The 21222-nt window shown below is 31.7% G+C and overlaps 2 protein-coding genes and 1 long non-coding RNA gene across 5 annotated transcripts; 2 read left to right on the top strand and 1 right to left on the bottom strand.

Annotated features, from left to right (window-relative positions):
• Nucleotides 1–1458: 1458 nt before the first annotated feature.
• LOC131616492 (chlorophyll a-b binding protein 7, chloroplastic) lies at nucleotides 1459–20664 on the top strand. 2 transcript variants are annotated; one of them, XM_058887829.1, is made up of 4 exons: nucleotides 1459–1619; nucleotides 1748–1968; nucleotides 2214–2728; nucleotides 20481–20664. In XM_058887829.1, the coding sequence occupies exons 1-4, from the start codon at nucleotides 1564–1566 to the stop codon at nucleotides 20493–20495; spliced, it is 807 nt and encodes a 268-aa protein (XP_058743812.1). In that variant the 5' UTR covers nucleotides 1459–1563; the 3' UTR covers nucleotides 20496–20664. The 2 variants fall into 2 exon arrangements, with proteins under 2 accessions (XP_058743812.1, XP_058743811.1); XM_058887828.1 differs by lacking the exon at nucleotides 20481–20664 and adding an exon at nucleotides 2920–3147.
• Nucleotides 2920–6476, bottom strand: LOC131616490 (probable inactive purple acid phosphatase 29). Its single transcript, XM_058887826.1, has 4 exons — nucleotides 5990–6476; nucleotides 5290–5684; nucleotides 4364–4829; nucleotides 2920–4113 (listed from the first exon to the last, which is right to left on the bottom strand). The coding sequence occupies exons 1-4, from the start codon at nucleotides 6264–6266 to the stop codon at nucleotides 4100–4102; spliced, it is 1152 nt and encodes a 383-aa protein (XP_058743809.1). The 5' UTR covers nucleotides 6267–6476; the 3' UTR covers nucleotides 2920–4099.
• Nucleotides 14865–17795, top strand: LOC131616493 (uncharacterized). Of its 2 annotated transcripts, none has more exons than XR_009288105.1 (5): nucleotides 14865–15056; nucleotides 15156–15235; nucleotides 15988–16046; nucleotides 16930–17037; nucleotides 17658–17795. It is a non-coding gene; the product is annotated as an uncharacterized LOC131616493 (long non-coding RNA). The 2 variants fall into 2 exon arrangements; XR_009288106.1 differs by having other exon boundaries at nucleotides 14865–15059.
• Nucleotides 20665–21222: the final 558 nt, after the last annotated feature.

The following is a 21222-nucleotide window of genomic DNA, read 5'->3' as shown; positions in this document are numbered from 1 at the left end:
GAGAAAGTAATGTACTTTTGATCATAGAATCAATGACTTGCCAAATTAGGTCAAACTTCTTAAATCAATTTTGAACCCCTTGAACTTTTCTTGCATTATAAGGCATGAGGAGGTATATAAGACCTTGAAATGATATTATCTTGGAGCACAATTGATGACGAGGCTCATAGCTTGATAAAACTTGTTGAAGAAGGCATGGAAATAAACACGTGAACCTATGTAGTCTCTTGATGAATCAAGCCACATGATCTTGCGATGAACTTGATCAAATGAAGTTAGAATAAACTCAAAACACGATATTTTGACGGTGAGAATGTTCCTTTGAAATTCAAGACATTAAGCTTCCATGGATGACCAGTTGATTGAGAGTCGGTCCTCAAAACTCTAATTTAGGAAAGGAGATGGATGCACTTGGCTCAACACCTATAAAGCATTAAACCAAACAAGATATCTCTTTGTATTTTGGTTAGTATAACATAAAAAAGAAATATTCACAAGCTAAACAAAACATTGGTGCTTGGTGATTCCTCAAAGACAAGATGAACACAAAGTCAAGAGTCATTTCTCAAGATTATGATCTTGAATGTGTTGTATGGATGCAAAAGTGATTGAGGATTATTAGGGTCAAAATTGGGGTATGACACCGCACATTACCTTAGTACTTCAAGACCTACTCATACTTCATTTACAATTAGCTGATAATAAAAGATAAAATGCTAAATACTGGTTTATACGAGCTTTCACAACTTCAAGTTCACATCTTCACAACTTTAAGTTCTTTTGCTTGATTAACGTTTGTCTAACACTTGATTTAATCTATTTATCACTTTCATCCGAAACTTGATACACTTTATCTCGTGCTTGTTTATTTACTACTGAAACTTTAATTATATTCTTTATTCTGCTGAAAGAGTCGTGCCTAATTGTAATGGTGCTAGATATAAGCCTCCCCAATCTTTAATCCAAAATGACCTAATAATAATTCTTTTAGTTCTGACTCACTTGCTATCATAAACACTACGGAAAATGCTAACTAGTGCCCCTTATGGCACTCTTCAAGTAATTAAAGTGGTAAGTTTTTGTAAAAATATGTGTATTTAATGTATTAAAATATTGACTTTTATAAAAAATACATTCTTTATTTAGTATGCTTAAAGAGTGTCCCAAAGATGATACTATCCACACCACCTTCAATGCATAATTTTTTTTTTATATTTTCTAAAAATTGGCTTATATAAATGAGTTATATAAAAATTGGTTCCTTCCATTTCTACATATTAGAATCTCTCTTTCTGTGGTGCCAATGTAAGTGCCAATGTAAACCACAGATACTTGGTCTGACAAATATGAACCACAAGATTCTGATTTTTCACTACAAACCTATCCAATGAGATTCTTCATGCCACATGGCAACACATGATGTACTATCAAATTCACATTATCCTTCAAGATAAGAAACATTGCATACATTAATAAAAATTTGCATATTTTCTTTCTCATTCACATCAACCACAAACTCACTACACTTAATCACTTTTATCCCTTGAGGACAAGTCCTGTGTCATGGCTTCTGCTTGTGCTTCTTCTGCCATTACAGCTGTTGCCATCTCTACTCCAAGGCAAGTTTCTCAATACACTAATCACCTTAGCATATGTAGCAATCATGTGAACATTCTATGAACTATTTCATGTATATTGAAACTCAAGCTATAGATAAATATTGATGTATATGTGAAACTGCATGCAGTTCTCAGAAGAATGGATCACCCTTGGGACCCTCAAAAGCTTTTCTTGGGAGGAAACTGAAAGTGAATAACAGCACTGCATCATCTTCTAGAGTAAGATCTACTACAATTGTGTGTACAGTTGCTGAGCCTGATAGACCTCTGTGGTTCCCTGGTAGCACCCCTCCTCCATGGCTTGATGGAAGTCTCCCAGGAGATTTTGGATTTGATCCTCTTGGTCTTGGTAAGTTTTAATCAATCACTACCCAAATTTTATGTCGCCTAATCGATCCCGGATTCTTAATTCGCGTAATTTAGTCAGCAAAGTCAGACATGTCACCATCAGTATTGTGTCTGATGTCTGTGTTTGTGTCTGGTGTCTGTGCTTAGTAGGAGTACTACATTTAGGGATTGTAACTTGTAGAATAGTTTTCCTTGTTAGGAATTCAAGTGACCATAAAAAGAGTGTTGGTTGTTATGATTGAACAGGATCTGATCCAGAGAGTTTGAGGTGGAATGTTCAAGCTGAGCTTGTACACTGCAGATGGGCAATGTTAGGTGCAGCTGGAATTTTCATTCCAGAATTCCTAACAAAGATTGGCATCTTGAACACACCATCATGGTATACTGCTGGAGAGCAAGAGTATTTCACAGACACTACCACACTCTTCATAGTCGAGCTTCTTTTCATCGGTTGGGCCGAGGGAAGAAGATGGGCTGACATCCTCAATCCAGGCTGTGTCAACACCGACCCTATCTTTCCAAACAACAAGCTCACAGGAACTGATGTAGGGTACCCTGGTGGACTTTGGTTTGATCCATTGGGTTGGGGAAATGCCTCTCCTCAGAAGCTTAAGGAGTTGAGAACTAAGGAGATTAAGAATGGGAGATTGGCTATGTTGGCTGTTATGGGAGCTTGGTTCCAGCACATTTACACCGGCACTGGTCCTATCGATAACCTCTTTGCTCACCTTGCTGATCCCGGTCACGCTACTATTTTTGCTGTAAGTTCCATCAACATCCTCTACTCCTAGATTGCATATTCTTCATGGTTCGGTTCAGGAAGGAACCTGAACTTCCTGAACCGAACTATTATAGCTGTTAACTATTTGTCTTGAATTAACCGAATTGGTATAAAACATTATTATCGTTTTGGATTTGTTTGAGCTGATTATATCTGTTATTGCTTCTACAGGCTTTCACTCCCAAGTGAGAAGGGTCTAAGACAACTATGATACTCTAAACCTTGGAGAAACAAATGGTGAACATGTTTTAGCAAGTTGTAAGGGTTACATGTTTTTTTAGGGAGTGTTTATGTTGGTGAAAGCTTGTAAAATGGTTACCTAATTCAATATGATGCACAGGTTGATGGTTCAATGTATAAATACTACCTATTTATAAGTTTAGATGGCTTGAATGTAAATCCAAGAAGTAACAAATTAGATTTTTGCATGGATGATATAAAGACTGAGATAACATCTAATGGCAACTAATGCAGGGGACAATAGACTGTCCTGGCTATAACCTGCTAAATCTTCATTCAAAAGGATGTGAATTTTGTAACTTTTAACAACAAAATAACAAGAATTCCTTAAGATTAGTGTGACACAAAATGAAAGATATGTAGGCTTTGTTTTGATTGATGGAATCTGATGAAGTGGAGCAGTATGAGATGAAATGAAACGGTGTTTCATTGTTTGAATAATTTAATATTGGATGGAGGGGAATGAAGTGGTATGAATTTCATTTAATTCTATCTCTTACCACTATATTTCTTTCCCTCTGATTTGGGCAAAATGAAGAACTTCTCTTGTCCAATCCTTAAAATTTCTAAATGATGGAACATAATTTTTACTATGATCTGTTTCATTTCATTCATTTTATAATATCCAAACATAGTTAAGTTCCTTAAATTTGTGGTCGTGGGTTCCAAACATAGCCTTGAATTCCTAAATGCTCCGATTTACCAACAAAGAATAAGAAAAACTCTTTAATAGTATTGCAATTGACAAAAGAACTACTTCTCTGGTTTAGTAGTCAAAAATCTACAATGGATAACAAATGTGATAGCTATGAAGAACTGGAAAAATTGAACTTGAAAAATAGCTATGAAAAACAGGAAAAAATGAACTTGAAAAATTGAACTTAATATGAAAAATTGAACATAATCACATGTGTCGATATTGATGTCGCATTACATGCTATGTGTATGAGAGTTTCCAATTTTCATCAATACTAACTTGTATAGCAACTCATTAGAATTTTCAAAATACGCAATCATATTAATATTTCATTAAAAAAAAAAAAGTAACCATGTTGATACACCAATACTTCTTTGCATCACTTTCAAATCATCAATTTCCACCAATTTGTTTTTAGCCACTGCTTCCTGTGAGAAAAACCAAGACATGCATAAATTAAACACAACACAAGCAAGGGAGAGAACAGCATGAACATTGAAGCACTCCGTAGATATCGAAGAAGAAAGAAATTATTAGTACTTCACACCGATGAACACGTGTCACTGATCACAATTATTGAATCTTAAATTTTCGTAGATGATTCTAAATACACTCTTTCAATCTGTAGCATAGTTTAAGAATAAACAAAAGAACTCTGAGCGTTGTAGGATATCTTACCACGAGAGCTCTTGCTCCATAGGACCTCACTATCAATTCTAGTGAGATGTGCATCATCGAGGCGTTTCCATGTTTTAATCGACTCGACATCTCCCCAACTTCCCTTACCCGTCTTCTCCAAGCTAGCTACCACCACTCTTGATCTCCTAGACCATCCGGCTTGTCCATAAGCATGGTATCCAAACCCTCCAGCATAACAAAGTTGTATATTCATTAGCTTGCCGCAGAAGTCATTGATGTGATCATGGCCTACAAAAACGGCCTTCACATCTCCTGCTGCAACCAAGGTTGCGAAGAAACCAGAGTTCACCGAAGCAGAACTAATGCCATCACCGCCAAATGTTTCCATTTTCACACCTGTCATGTTTGATGAGTCAAAACTTGCATATTCCGGCAAGGGGATGTGAAAGTACGCAAGACCAGGAGCAGCTTCTTTCTGAGGCACATGCCCTCCTATGTATTTTTTCTGCAGAATAAATCAAAAGTTAAGTGCTTAACATTGATTTGAGCAAGGGAAAACAGAAAAATAAGCCATATTTTGAATTAGGGTCTGTTTGGATCGAAATATTTGAGTTTATCTATGTCATAAAACGAGTCTGTTTATGCGAGCTTATTGGAACAACTTATTAGACATCCTTAAGTTGTTTTCACCTCATTCCCTTAAGCTGTCCAAACTGTCTTATGAAAACAACTTATAACTTATACGAAAACAGACTTATAGAAATTTCTTATACATAAGCACTTAATAAATGCTAAATTAAGTTGTTTATCCAACCAGGCCATAAGAATCTAAAGAAACTTCCAATCATAAGCAGCTACTAAACAATAAAAGAAACTAGATAATTTGATTAAGCTAATCTTCAAAGTCAAATGTATTGCAAGTATAACATAGAACTAGATAGGATATTGAACATACAAGACAGTACCTGAAGCTTCGCAGACGTTTTCTCGAACCAAACTTGCTGCGAAGGTTTGATCCAATCATAAAAAGAAATCTCAGGAACTTTGAAATAATCTCCACTATCAAGAAAGTAAAGATTGAGAACCGATTTGTTTCCGAAATCAGTATCTCGAACACCACCAACCTCCAAGTTATAGTTTCCAAAACCATCGATGCTGCGCACTTCTCGAGGCTTGACTCTAGATAAAGTGTTGTTCATTCCAACAATATATTTCATCACACCTTCCCTAGAGAGTGTTCCTTCTTGGTCATGGTTTCCTAAAACAGCCACCCAAGGAATGTTTGATGCAATTGCAGGAGCAAATGCAGCATCCATTGATTTCGCCGAGTCCGAAGAATCAGCCCCAAAGATATTATCTCCTGTCATACCAGAAAACAAATTTGCACAACAGGTTATCTCACATGAACATATTTTATTCTCTGAAACACGGATACCAGAAACACGACACCGACGGTGTCACTCTGACACATGGACATCAGTAATAATATGAAAAAATAAATAAATTATACGTAAGTGTCAGTGTTTCCTTTCTGGGACTTTTTTCATAAATATCGGTGCTAGAAATATCTGTGCCACATAGATTTTATCCCAAAACACAAGAAAAAAAACAATTACAAACAAATGATAACTAGAAACCAAAAAGTGAACAAGAATTTAAGAATACCAGTGAAGACAATAAGGTTAGGTTTCTCAGCAAGGATCATCCTATGAATGAAAGCAGTGGTGTTAAGATCAGTACAAGAAGCCTTTTGAGAAGGAAGAACATCCAAGCAAAGTGTTTTCTTTCCATCTGCATAGTGCATATCTGCCACTTGCAATATCTTGAATTCTCCATTTTCATCAAACCTCAGCTTCTGTTGTTGTTCTGCTGCAAAGGTAGGAATTGACCAAAACCATGACACCAACACTGCAAAAACCATGAATTTCATACCCATCTTCATCTTGGTGTCAAAATCAAATCTTTTACTCAAAATTATCACTGTTATGGAATTTCAGTGGCTAACACCAATGAAAAATCTAAACTTGTTGAATTTGGGTTTGTGGGCTAGATTATTATATGTATATATGGGTGATGAATAATGTGGTTGTCTTTATTGAGGAGAAAAAGAAGACAAAACATAAATGCTTAGTCCAACAAGGAACAAGAAATACTACCGTCTGAGAAGGGACAGTATCATTTTAGTCTAAAAAAATTGATTGAAATTTGATGTTACTTGTATGTAGAAATAGTTTATTCTTTTAGCTATACCATATTCTTTAATTATTATGGTTTTTTTTTTTTTTCAAACTGAAAATATTATTGAAACAAAAAGAGGAGAACAAAATACGGAAGGGATCAAACCAAAATCTCTTAAAAGTAAAGTTTAAGTCTAGGAGATATCTTCTTTGTTTAAAAAGTGATCCTTAATTGAAATGGAATGAATAAAATAGAACCAAGAATAACACCTAATGGACAATCTAAGGTTCGCAAGAAAATCAGCATAAAAATTGGCTTCCGTATAAACATGGGATATCATGAAATCAATAGAGCGAGTATACACATGACAATAAAGCCAACGAGACCTGATTTTTCAAGGAACAAGAGCGGAATCAGAGAAAGCTTTCACCACATACAATCGGTTTCAAGCCAAAGCTTCCTCCAACCCAAGTTTTTAGCTAAAATTGCAGCCAAAAACTCTGCCAATTCAAAATTCCCCTCACTCTTGAAATCACAAAAACTCTTCACATGACAAGCATCTTCGTTTCTGAAAATTCCTTCAAAAGATGGAGAGTCTCTAGCAAGCTCATCTATGTTAGCTTTAATCCATCCTTTTGGAGGAGGAGTCCATAAAACCTTAATCGTCGAAAGAGGCCTTCTAGGATGAAGTTATATCAATAGTTAGTAAAATTAATTCAATAATTAATCAAATATATTTTTTGATAATTTAAATTCAATTTTTGCAATAAATTGATTTTTTTACTATTAAATTAGTCTTTTTAATTTATAAAATTTATAAATGTGTACTATGTTAATTTTTTAGATCATTTTTATTATGGTTGGGTATGTTGTTACAATCCGTGACCTTCAAAATGATATGCAACAAATACAACAATACGCGCAGAAGAATAAGCGCTTTGCAAATGTAGAAGATGAAAAGAAATATTGATTTCTCTATACGATCTGCAACAAAAAATTAAAGAAGAACCAAAACAAGATGAACGACCCAGATCTGAAATCGATCATGTAATGTCACTCAAGTACTCTAAGGACATTTCCCCTTATCCTAGAAGCTTAGGGCCACATAAAGGATTTATACTGCGAAACATTTAAGATACAAGACAAACATTTATTACACATATTTTCAATGTGTCCTACCCTAACTCAACACACCTTCGTCTCCTCCCAACGTGAATGTCATCCTGAAGGCCTTGAAACAATAAAGAAAAGTATTATGAACTTCGGTCTCACCACTTATATAACAACTCTTACTTGATACGTGGTAGCAAGGACTTGGGGCAAACTGCTTTGGGTCTGCCTAAAGATGACAAACAAGTGAACCTTAGCCAAGAAATTGCACACTAGAACTCGGTATATGCGTATCACAATAGTTGGAATCAATCCAATGATCTATAGTACTCCACGCCACACTCTCCAAAGGAAATATAATTTTCACTTTTACATAAACACGATCACACGCCATAAATATACATAATTTATTCATTCTTGCAAGTTACACCTCTTTGACCTCACTCATTTGGGCGTTGAAGTGTTAACCTTGTAGGTGCACCTTGTACTCCACCTACCGGAGACCTTCACTACTATAACAGAAAGCTTCTACAACGACTTTAATCAACCTACCATCAATCTTTTATTCCACACCAACATAATAATATTCTGATCCACCTAAATTTCGCACCATTGGGTGTGAGAACCTGTCACAAATTTGTCCTTTTAAAAAATACATTGTTAAGTTAAGGAGTGTGTGTGGTGTATACAAACTACTCTTCGAATCAATTTCTAAGCAACAGATCAAATATAACCTTGGTCATGCAATGTCACTCAAGTACTCTAAGGACATCATAATTTATCCTAGAAGTTTAGGGCCACATGAAAGATTTATACTGTGAAACATTTAAGTTACAAGACAAACATTTAATGCATGTATTCTTGATGTCACATACTTCCATTCAACACACCCCTGACCCCCTTAACTTGGAGATCAACCCTAAGGTCACCTACTCCTACTCAACACACCATAAGTTCATGCCATTGTATGATAGAATCTTTCACACCCTCTCAATGTTCTGATCAACTTCAAGTTTGTATCATTGCGACTACGAGATATTGTTCGCTTTAGGTGTGAGAATCCGTCACAATTTTTGCTCTGTTTAAGGAACCAAAAATGATGAATTTGAGACCATGAAACCAACTTGTACGATGGAGAATGCTTCGTGATACGACGAAACAGAGGTGAGGGCCGGTAACGTTAGCACTCCAACACTCAAATCAGTTAATGAATCCAAGTAATGAATTAAGTTATGTTTAAAACGTACATGTAGATATGTTGTTGGATGCATTATATATGGGTGATGGTTAGAATCACCCTATGTTTCCTGACGCGGAACACAAAGGTATGTTAGATCATATGGATAGCTGCATGTGGAGTGGATCGAGTATGGTCCAATAATTATAGATGCACTGAACTCCCAACCCTTTCATAGATACGCCTTTAGACAAATAATTGAGTTTATTTGTCATTGGACCTACGATCAACCTATTTTTAGGAAAAAATGCCTTGTTAAAATGAAGAGTGTGGAATTGTATACAACTACAATTAATCTCGATTCGACTATTTTAGTATATGAGAACACTGAAATCATTTTTTACCGCAATTTTATAACAATGTAAATGTATATGAAAACTTAAAATTTAAAAGGGAAGTCTTTATCTCAATCATGTCTAATGTGTTGCCCGTCAAACACTTAAGACTAATTGGTTCACATTTCACGTCTAATGTGTTGCCCGTCAAACACTTGAGATTAATTGGTTCACATTTCATGCTAATTGCCACATAACTTGAATTTGGTTTGTATGGGTTTTTAAGAATCTTTAGTAAGACATCAGACATGATTTTGAACATCATAAACAATGATTTTAGTGTATATTCTAACACAAATTATATATAATAAATAAGTTTTTATATGAAAAAACAATTTTCTCATCAATCGATTTTATGAAAATTGAGTTAGACTAAACTTAAATTTTATAATATTAACTTTAATTAATAATAATTAGAGAAATGAATCATATGTCACATATTATTGTATGGTTTAGTGGTGAAAGCTTAAATCTTGAGGATATGCTCCTCTCAAAATCTCAAATTTAAATTCTGTAAAATGTTAATATATAATAATTTTATATTGATAATATTATACATATATAAAAACAAAAATATTAAGTATAAAATCTCATTGTCTTTAATTAAATAAAATATATAAAGATGAGTATAATGTTTTTGACGGTTCAAAATAACAACAATTAATCTTTTTCTAAAAAGTAAATAACAATTGGTATGAGTGAACTTAAAATATTTTTAATAAATCAAATTTTTTAAATAAATTAATTTAGATTTTATTTCTGTGTAAAAAGATATTTATACCGATAATACATCCAAATTAAATCAAATTTGTGATTTTTATGAAGAAAACATATTCCCTTCAATAAAAAAATTTGCATGTAATCTTCTTCAATTTTGTGTGTGCGTATAATATACAAGAATTATATTATAGCAAAAAAATTTGTATATACACACACAACCAAAATTTGTTTTCTATTAAAAATCAAAGAAATTATATTTAGATACATTAATATAAATGAAAATGATATATAGAATAGAACAAAAAAGTGTATATTATTTGTGAACCATACTTTTAAAGTGGATGGAAGAATATTAATATGATGTGAAATGAAAGCTTGACTCGAAGACTTTTTATTTATAATTAAAGAAGACCTGTTTCTTTTTCTTGTATTTTTACTGTATTAGCATGCTGAGTTTGAATGGAGTGACTTCAATGACAATGACTTCAATGGGGACAAGGATCTCCTCCCCTTCAATGGGGCAATATGACTTGACTTCAATGAAATTCAGAGATTCAATTAGTATTTTAATTAATTAATATACAATGATTAATGTTGAAATTCAATAATATTAATGTTATCTTTGTATGTAAAAAAATAAAGATAAGATGATAGTATGCAAAAAATTGATTCATTTCAAATTTAAATTCAATACATCAATAAATATTAACTTTTGTTGGATATGTTTTATTTTAAAGAAAAAAAAAGGTAAGATAATATATATTAGAATAAGAATGAGATAATATTTAACTAAAAAAACTTGTGGAGTTGAGGGTAAAGTTATTCCATCAACCTTGTTTGACATTTTAATCATAAAATTTATATATAGGTAAGGCAAATTTGTAAAGTTAAGAATTAAATAGAAAATTTTATCTTAAAATTTGTATATTAATTTTATTTAAAATATTTTTTTTTGTTGACAAACTTCTATTTATAATATTTTCAAAAGGCACGTGACAGACGGAGTTTGAGATAGAGGTTGGCCATGTTTTAACAATAAGTTTAAATAGTATCGGATTGTATTAACCTATTCTTGTTTTTAGTCATGGTCAATTATATATTGTAATTTCAAGAGTTAAGATTAAAACTGGTTAGAAAATCTTAATACATAGTAAGGAGAATGCACTGTATTCAACTATTTCAAACGTTGTATATAAGGAGATTTTTCAAACACATTTTTAGTTGATAATTTTTTTACCTTATTTTTTGTGATCTAAATTAAATATTCATTCTTACTTTAAAGATGCCAAAAAATTTATATATGTACATGCCAAAAAATTTATTAGTTTTTTTTTGCAATTTCGATTAATTAATATATAATATGATATATTTCTTCTTGTAGTTGTATGATGCGGTTTGTTGTTATTGCCTGATTGAAGCAATGAAGAAGTTCAATAATGTATGATTTACTTGAAAAATAATTTTAAAGATGTTTACATGTGGTCTTATAAAATTGATAACAAGTATATTATATTATTAGTAGTGTTAACTATGTTGTTTCATATACTATTTAGAAAAATGTTCAAAGAATTATATATATATATATATATATATATATATATATATATATATATATATATATATATATATATATATATATATATATATATATATATATATATATATATATATAAAGAAGCTTAGCAAATCAGAAATAGATACGTTTAATGTAAATTCAGACGGGACCCGTGCGATAACATTTTTTTTTTACTAATTTATATATAATATTTGCTCACATAAGAAGTAGGGATGACAGTTATATTCAAACCTGCGGGACTCACCCGCACTCGAACTCGAGTCAACGGGTGAAAATTTGAGTTGACAGAGTTTGGGTTCAAGTGTCATCTGATATTTTGGTTGCGAGTTTGAGTAGTGTGAAACTCGCACCCGAAACCACACCCGCTTTGATCTTAATTTTAATTGTAATGTTACCAAACTTGATGGAAAGTTTTAGACTTTAATTTAAATTTCAATTTTGATGAAAAATTGTAAAGTTGATGTTGAAAAGTTGTAAAATTGTAATGTTGTTGTTGGAAAATTGTAGGAAAATTGATGAAAAATTTCAATGTTGTTGTATTTTATGTTGTATTTCAATGTTGTGGATGTGAGCGTGAACGTAACGATTTGCAATTACGGTCATTACGGTTACTACATTGCAAATTGTGACAGTTGCGACATGAATTTTAGTTGAGAGGTGTTTGAAATTTACTGTTTACAAATATCTAATATTAAAAAAAAATTATTACATAGAAAATAAATTGAATTTTGAAATTTAAAATTTTTGTGTTTTCATACAATTTTGAAGAACCCTAAATAAGTTCGTTTAATGTGATTTTTGATGATAACAGTGATTTTAATTTACAATGTAATTGTGGTCGCAAAAATTATTAAATTAATTATTAATTATATTACAACCGCAAATACGAAAAGTATAGTCAATTTAGCTTTTTATCATTCTAAGTAGCAATGTTTCAAAAGTATAGTCAATTTCTGAACACATACTTCTCTGAAATTTCGTGAAGAAAATTTTCGCACCATATAACACTGCTCTTGTTTATATTTGTGGCCCCTCAAAATATTGGCCCCGGCCATTGGCACATGGCCCAATTTACATATCTAGCCGACTTATTGATGGATACATACATCATACATACTGTAATGGACAAAGGTGTCAAGTTGGCAAGATCATATTTAATACATCTTAGTAATATTCACCTACCTTCACATTTATCTCTATTCACATTCTGTTAAAAAAATACGAGTATTTACTTAATGCAAGACAAAATTAGATGCATCTCAAAACTGTATGCTTACTTGTGCAGATGTTTTACAAATAGTAATATAAAAAAATATTTTATTTATCTAGGTTGAAACGTCACAGTGATTTTTGACTTAATTAATATATTATTGGCAAAATTATATATCTATTTTTCTAATAAATTTGTTCAATTTTTTTATAAGATTGATCTTTTAAGTTTTTCTTTTTGATACATTTATTTATCAAAAGTATAATGATTTTGATAACCCTGCTCATGAGAGCGATCTCGTTAGGGTTTCTTTACTTTCGTTATGTCAAAATTAGTGAATAAATTTTCAAATATATATACAAATGATTTCTCATACTTTATCTACAAATCTACTATCTATCTACTATCTATCTATTACTAAGAAATTGACCAAACTGTCAAAATTACCTTTCCGACTAAAAAATATTACACTACAAATTGGATAAAATAGTAACTAACAAAATCACCCAACCACTTTTCTATTGTCCAATAAAAATCAACTTTTTTGCCAAGTGTCAATTGCATGTTTATGATTCAACTTTTTCTCCCAAACACACATCTTCTCTCTCTTACTTAAAATTTCAAATTTCTTTTACATTTCATTTTCCCACACTTTCTTACTTTCATTTTAATTATTATCCCCAAAAATATTTAATTATTTCACGGGTCACTATCAACTCAATATTTAATTTTTGTAATCGATTATTACACATTTTCTCTATCTTAATTAAAATTTCAAATTTCTCTCACATTTTTTTCCACACTTTCTTACTTTCATTTTAATTTTTTTCTCTATTTATTTATTATCTCACGGGTCACTATCAACACAATGTCTATTTTATTTTAATCAATCATTGTCTTTATTTGAGAGATAATATCTTTATTTTTATTTTTTATCCATCTCACGATTGTTTATTATTATTTAATACAATTAAATTTCCATGATTATTGTTTATTTTACATTTGTTTTTAAATATATTTTATATCGCATCAAATAATTTTTTTATTGCACGGGTCATTATCAACATAGTAGTTATTTTATTTTAATCAACAATTACTATTAATTGAGAGATAATTTTTATTTTTAAATATTAATATTTCATTTTTATTATCTCCATTTTATAGTATTTTTTTTTATATGATTATTTAATATATTTGAATTTATATGATCATTTTTCATTTATAATTAAACTATTCATTTTTAATTTATACGGATCTAATTAAATTTACCCGTGCGGACGCACGGGTATCTTACTAGTTTGTGGAAATAAGGGGAGAATGACTCTTCCTCCATTATAAGCTCCATTATAAGGATCTACTTTTTTAAGAAATTTTTTCATTGACCCCTTTCTTCTTGGTTACTCGTGACGAAAACTTCAAAATGCTCCTTTATTTTAGAAATGCATTCACTACAAGAAAATTGACTTTCGGTGACACTTATTTATAGTAATGGGTCAATATTTGTCACTGAATACCACTTTTACCAACAGTTTTACTCAATCACTAATATTTGTCACTAAATACCACTTTTACCTACAGTTTAACTCTATCACTAATATTTATCACTAAATACCACTTTTACCTACAATTTTACTCCATCACTATTGTCCTATTAGACAAAAAAATATAGAATTGATTTTTACTCTTAAGCAAACAATATTAACTTTATGTTTTTAAAAAATATTACTATTTCCATTAAAAATAATTAAATTATTTATGATAACAAAAAATTAAAATAACTTTTTTATTTAAACAAAAATTAATTTTGCTCACAAAATAATTTTTGACCAAAATTAATGGTAGATTGTAAAACAATTAGTCAATTATTATAAATAAAAATATTATTTTAATTTATTCTCACCATAACAATTTTTACTTATTACTAAAAATATCTTTTTATTTAATATCTTTTTTCCTTTTATTTATATTTATAAAATTTTAATGATTAATTATTCAATATTAATTAATTTTTTAATGTGAATTGTGTTATTTTTAAATTTTAATTTTAATTTCATACTTAATTTTTTTAATAAAGTAAAAGCTATGAGAATTTTGAAAAAAAAATCTAATAAAACTCAAATTGTGGGTATCAAACCCTTGTTTGTATATATGTCTACCAAGGAACCAACCACCAAGAATAACTTAATTTTAAAATTCTGAAACAAAACTTACTTTGATTAATCTAATTGTTTCCGATGCTTCTCACTTATCGCGCCTCTCAGTCTCACCTTCATTTCTAAAACGCTTCTCATTTCTGCACATTCTTGTTCGAGAGCTTCTCACTACCAAGTTTCTTCTTCGAGCATAATCTTGACGCCAATCAAACAGTGGTAATATTGTTTCTTTCTCATCCTATTCATTTCTGTAGTTCATCACAAAAGCACTTTAATTAATTAATCGATTACTGAACGTGGTTTTGTGTCCAGTGACCTTCAACTACTGAACGTGGATACCGTCGTAGTTCAAAAGGAGTTTACTAGGAGCAACAATCCAGTGACTTGTCCTTGTAAGTTGTTGTTGTTCTTAATCGATTCTTGCTTTCTGTTGTTAGCTTGTGTTTTGTTCTGCCATAGCAAAATTGATTTGAAGAGAATAATTATGTTTTGATGTTTTCATGCTAAATTGTGTTAATAATTGGAAAACTGATTTTTGTAAACAAGGTGTTTGTTGAAATGCCACAATGAGTTTACTCATATTGATTTTGAATATAACTCGATTATAATTGTCGTACCAACCAAATTCAAAGCAAACATCTACTACGAGTGTCTTTCCATCCTTATTTTGAGTCTTACAAATATTTAGTTGGCAGCATTCACATCATATGCATTGGCATTTCCTGATAACTTTCTTGCCCTTGTAGACACTTATGATGTAAGTATTTAATATTGTATTAGTTACCGACTTACCGTATATTTCATACAATAGACACGTATAATCTTGGCATCAGTATAATCTACATTGTTGTGGCTTAATCCAAGTTTAGATTAGCTTCTAGCTTATGGGAGCTTCTCAATTAAAATGTATTAATGGTCCAACACTTATATAAAGCCTGTTATTTATGAAGAAACTTTGTGAAATAACTTCCAAAGAAATTGAGATGTAGAAGCTAATTGCATATAGCAACTTATAGAATAGGCCATTGATTGAAGAATTTATTGCAAGATTCTCAATATTTCTTAATTCTTAACCAGAGGGCTAAGTCTGGAAAAATAAGCTTTATCTGTTTCTGCATTTAATCACATTCATGTCTGTTGGCAGGTTGTGAGAAGTGGAGTTCCTAACATTTGTGCTGTTGCATTAGCTCTCAGTGATTTAGGGTATGTTAAGACGTTTTTCGTGTCTACCAATATCATTTGATTATAAGGTTTACTTAACGATCTGAACTCTTGTATTTTCTTATTTTGCTTCTATGAGTTGCTTCCTTGATTACTAAAATCGTCTATTTTTCTGCGTATTCAATTATGTTCTATTTCTGACACTTTTCATAGGGTTTCCTAACGAGGACACCAACTAAGTTTCTAGTAAACGTTTACCATGGGTTGAACTCCCTCCACTAACAAACTATTTGAAAAGGAAGTTGCATTTGCCTTTAAAAAAAAAACAAAAAAGTTTCTATTAAAAAACAAATTATGTTTTGGTTTTGGTTTTCATTTGTTTTCCGTTCCAATGAAAAATCTTCTTGTGTCTACTAGACAGGCATTTCCCATTGAAACCTTAATATTTAGTAAGTATTATGGCGTAGAGGCAGCAGGACTAATCAATCTACCAAGAAAGAGATAGTACACAATTTGAGTATTGTATTGTAGTCATTGTTACTCATTTTATTTTAATAATTTGTTGAATTTATCTCATGATTGTGTGCTAATAGAATAGTTTGTATGGTTAGTACTAGTTAGAGATTGGTTGGATTAGTTTGCTAAGTTCGCAGTTACTTATTTTGCAAATTTATTAAATACAGGAAACAAATTGTAAAGTAAGTTGCATTTTTGTGGTTAAACTTTCATTTCTCATTTTCTCTTCAACCCTCTCACTGGCTCTTGCCATGCTTCTCAACATTGTGTATTAATTTTGTCCCTTGCTACTTAATCTCTTATTTTTCATTTTTTATTTTTTAATTTAAATTACAGACTTTGATGTCATTATGTTTGAGTCATGCTGCACTTATCTTGATATGGTTGCTATATCTTATTTTGTTTATAGCATGCTTACAATCCGGACGAGGAGTATACTGAGGTGGAATCTGAACTGCGAGCGCATTTAGAATCTTTCCTAGAAACTGCTAGATCATTCAACGTGATTTACACCAAGGTTTGGCTAACTTTTATCTGATGTATTCTGTAAACCCCAATTATCTGATATAATCAACCCTATTCGAATAAAGACTTGGTGTAGTATAAGTGAATAAACAATCATGGAAAACATGACCTACCTCTATCATTTTATGCTTTTTTGTGAAATTTTGCTTACAATTAGTTACAGCCCATGTGGTTCTATATGTATGGTGAGGATTGTCAGTACTACTACTACTACTACCTAATAGAAAGAGAAACTCATGATGAGAGTGTTAGAAACAGAGAGAAAATGACAGAAAGTTTGAGATCTAAGCTCTTTGTATTTTCTGATTATAGAAAAGTTAGTTACATAATGTGTTACTGACTGGTATTTATACAGTAGTAAATCTGAGTATAGACATAGAATTTACAGAATTCTACACTATCTATAATTAATTATTGAAGGAGTCCTTAAACAGTGACTGAAAGTGCAAAACATGTGATCGTTGAGTAATTTTCAATCTTGATAAATCATGAGATTGCATCTACAATATTAGCTTTTCTTGCTATAAGACAATACTGTCACTTGATATGCCCACCCCCATCACCCAACACGCACAAAATATACGGGGAAGCTTATAAAAAATTATTGTGTAGGAAATTCGTCCATGGACACATATGATGGAGGTTCCACAACTTCACGGGTTTGGACCAGCTGCCGATCGATTATTGGAGGCGTACAAAAGGCTTTTAAAGGTAACCTTTCTCTGCTTGGCAAAAATATTTTTCTTAAAACCTATGATATTGGCAAAAATGCTTCCATAATTCTAAATTTGTCTAACAGCAGTTTAATGGAAAAGTATCTATTCATAAATATGGAACACCTTTAGTTCCTTCAAACCTCTGAAGCACGAGTATTTCTAAAATGGTGAAGTACATATACCGAATACATGTTTGTGTGTGTATATTGTACTACAGGAGCAGAATGAGATGAAATGAATCATATAATGTTTTATTTTACTCAATTTATTATTTACAAATTCAATTATGCTAAGAAGTAGCAGCGGGTCTAGTCGCGCGGTATCCGCAACAAGTTTATTCTCAAATGAGAGACCTAATCGGGAAGCCCTACGCTTCTGCTAAGAAGTTTCTAGATTCGTTGTATTTACCGTTCGAGGCGAAGGAGGATTCTACAAGAGGCACGGTGAATTTCGTGGTGGATAAAAACGGGACCGAGTATTCGCCTGAGGAATTGGTTGCTATGGTTTTGAGTCATGCCGCGAATTTGGCTGAGTTTCATTCGAAGATTCCGATCAAGGATGCGGTGATTGCTGTTCCGCCTTATTTTGGACAAGCGGAACGGAAGTGATTGCTTCAGGCGGCGGAGTTGGCCGGGATTAATGTTCTTTCGTTGATTAATGAGCATTCTTGTGCGGCTTTGCAGTATGGGATTGATAAGGATTTCTCAAACGAGTCGAGGCATGTTGTTCTCTATGATATGGGTTCTAGCAGTACCTATGCAGCACTTGTGTATTTCTCATCTTATAAAAGTAAAGAGTATGGGAAGACAGTTTCGGCGAATCAGTTTCAAGTATGATATTTTTGGGATAATGTGTTCTAGTTGGTATTCATGAACATAGATATAAATATGAAATTTATCAGCCGGAAATTTTCTGTATTCTATAATGAAAGTTGATTAGTTTGAATTCGTGATGTAAATGAAGGAACAAGTGAATAATATAGGACTAGGATTGGTGACTACCACCAAACAACAGAAGAATAATTTTATAATGAAAAAAATATGGGATTGCATTCATGTTAAATGGGAGATAAATTTGTACTGCATTCCTCTAAATTTGTTATTGAAAAGTTTTTATATGATTTTGTCTATTGATTCTGCATTCCTCTAAATTTATTTAGTAGAAAATGGTATAATAGTTTAATTTTAGTTGTTTAGCTTTGTCATGGTTTGAAATGTAATGAAAAATATTTTAAATGAGTAACTTTTATTTAAATAGTAATATTTCTCAATTATATTAAAAATTGAATTTATAAATTTATTATATTTTTATATAATAAAAATTATATTATTTGAAGTTCTAGTGACAGCTAAAAGAAAACAATCTGTAGCTAGAGTTTCTATTATTTCTAATACTAGCATAGTATATAGTGACACTGTAGGAAAAAACTTAACCGTAGCTAAAAGTTATTGTGACATTTAATTTGGTGTCACACTACACCCCCTTAAAGTTGACGCCAAGTGTGGGTGTCACTCAAAGTCCAATAGACATTTACCTACAGATTATTGACTTTTAGTGACACTTTTTGAGTGTCACCGAAAGTCAATTTTCTTGTAGTGATTTTCGAAGTCACTTTTTTATGAGAAAAAATATGGTTTCGGAAATGCACTTCCGAAAACATATTTTTTTTATGAAAAAAATTGATTTCGGAAATGTACATCCGAAATAATATTTTTTTTCAGAAAATAGGCGAATTCGAAAGTGCATATCCGAATTCACCCCCCCTTTGAAGAATTCGAAAATTTACTTCCAAAATAGGGTCTGATACAGAAGAAAAATAACAAACAACAACGATTCAATTTATTTAAAGGACGAAGATTACAAAGATCACGTTACATAAAATTAAAGTTACATATTGTTAAACACGGGTAGGTGAGGATGAGTCAACATTTTGATAACGTCGGCTCCCGATCTTTGAAGTTTCGCATCCAACTCGATCGGACCCTTCGAAGAAAATCGGTCGAAAGTTGTCCACAAAACCGCTAAATATTCGTCGTTCTTGACTTCAAATGGGGTGAATTGAATGTCTCCCTCGTCGTTAAGCGATGGCGAGCGGTACTCAAGCTTGACAACCTTTCGATTTTTCGAATATTTCAATAGTGTGTTGAGCGACGTTATCAATTGCGCGAACGGCGTGTCGCGTGAGAAGCGGAATTAGAACGGCATCGGGTAGCCACTAGTGAAGTAGACAAATGTTATGTGGGAGTATGTATGTGTCATTGGTGTTTTGTGGTGTGATGAGGATGAAAAGATTGTGCTGTATTTATAAATTTATTGGAGTAATAATGACCCAACAAACCTTATCTTATATTCAGTGGATGTTTCGGAAATGAACTTCCGAAATAAGTCCAAAAACAGCTATATTTCGGAAATGAACTTCCGAATTATGTAGAAACAGAGGTGAAAAATCACATTTTGTGCATTGCATTCTGTTTTGAGATAACAATAACAAATACATACAAAATAGGCAGAACATAAACAATGACAACATTAAACATACTTATATTATATATGTATTGAATCGGTTTAATTTTACATGGTAAACGATAATACATACAAAAAATGACACGCACCAGTCATTACAAAAAAAAAACGGTCCGGTTAAAACTAAAATTCGCCAAGTAATTTATTATCGTTTTGGATTTGTTTGACATGATTATATCGGTTATTTCTTCTACAGGCTTTCACTCCATAGTGAGAAGGGTCGAAGACAACTATGATAGAGTAAACCTTGGAGAAACAAATGGTGAAACATGTTTTAGCAAGTTGTAAGGCTTACCATGTTTTTTTAGGGAGTGTTTATGTTGGTGAAAGCTTGTAAAATGGTTACCTAATTCAATATGATGCACAGGTTGATGGTTCAATGTATAAAGACCTATTTAATTATAAGTTTAGATGTCTTGAATGTAGATCCAAGAAGTAACAAATTAGATTTTTGCATGGATATAAAGACTGAGATAACATCTAATGGTAACTAATACAGAGGATAATAGACTGTCCTGGCTATAACCTGCTAAATCTGCATTCAAAAGGATGTGAATTTTAACAACAAAATAACAAGAATTCCTTAAGATTAGTGTGACACAAATGAAAGATATGTAGGCTTTGTTTCGATTGATGGAATCTGATGAAGTGGAGCAGTATGAGATGAAATGAAACGGTGTTTCATTGTTTGAATAATTTAATATTGGATAGAGGGGAATGAAGTGGTATGAATTTCATTTAATTATATCTCTTACCACTATATTTCTTTCCCTCTGATTTGGGCAAAATGAAGAACTTCTCTTGTTCAATCCTTAAAATTTCTAAATGATGGAACAAAATTTTTACTATGATCTGTTTCATTTCATTCATTTTATAATATCCAAACATAGTTAAGTTCCTTAAATTTGTGGTCGTGGGTTTCAAACATAGCCTTGAAT

This window comes from Vicia villosa, linkage group LG7 (assembly GCF_029867415.1).
Source record: "Vicia villosa cultivar HV-30 ecotype Madison, WI linkage group LG7, Vvil1.0, whole genome shotgun sequence".
Classification (NCBI taxonomy): domain Eukaryota; kingdom Viridiplantae; phylum Streptophyta; class Magnoliopsida; order Fabales; family Fabaceae; genus Vicia; species Vicia villosa.
The sequence above is the reverse complement of the archived record's forward strand: the minus strand, read 5'-3'. Positions and strand labels throughout refer to the sequence as shown.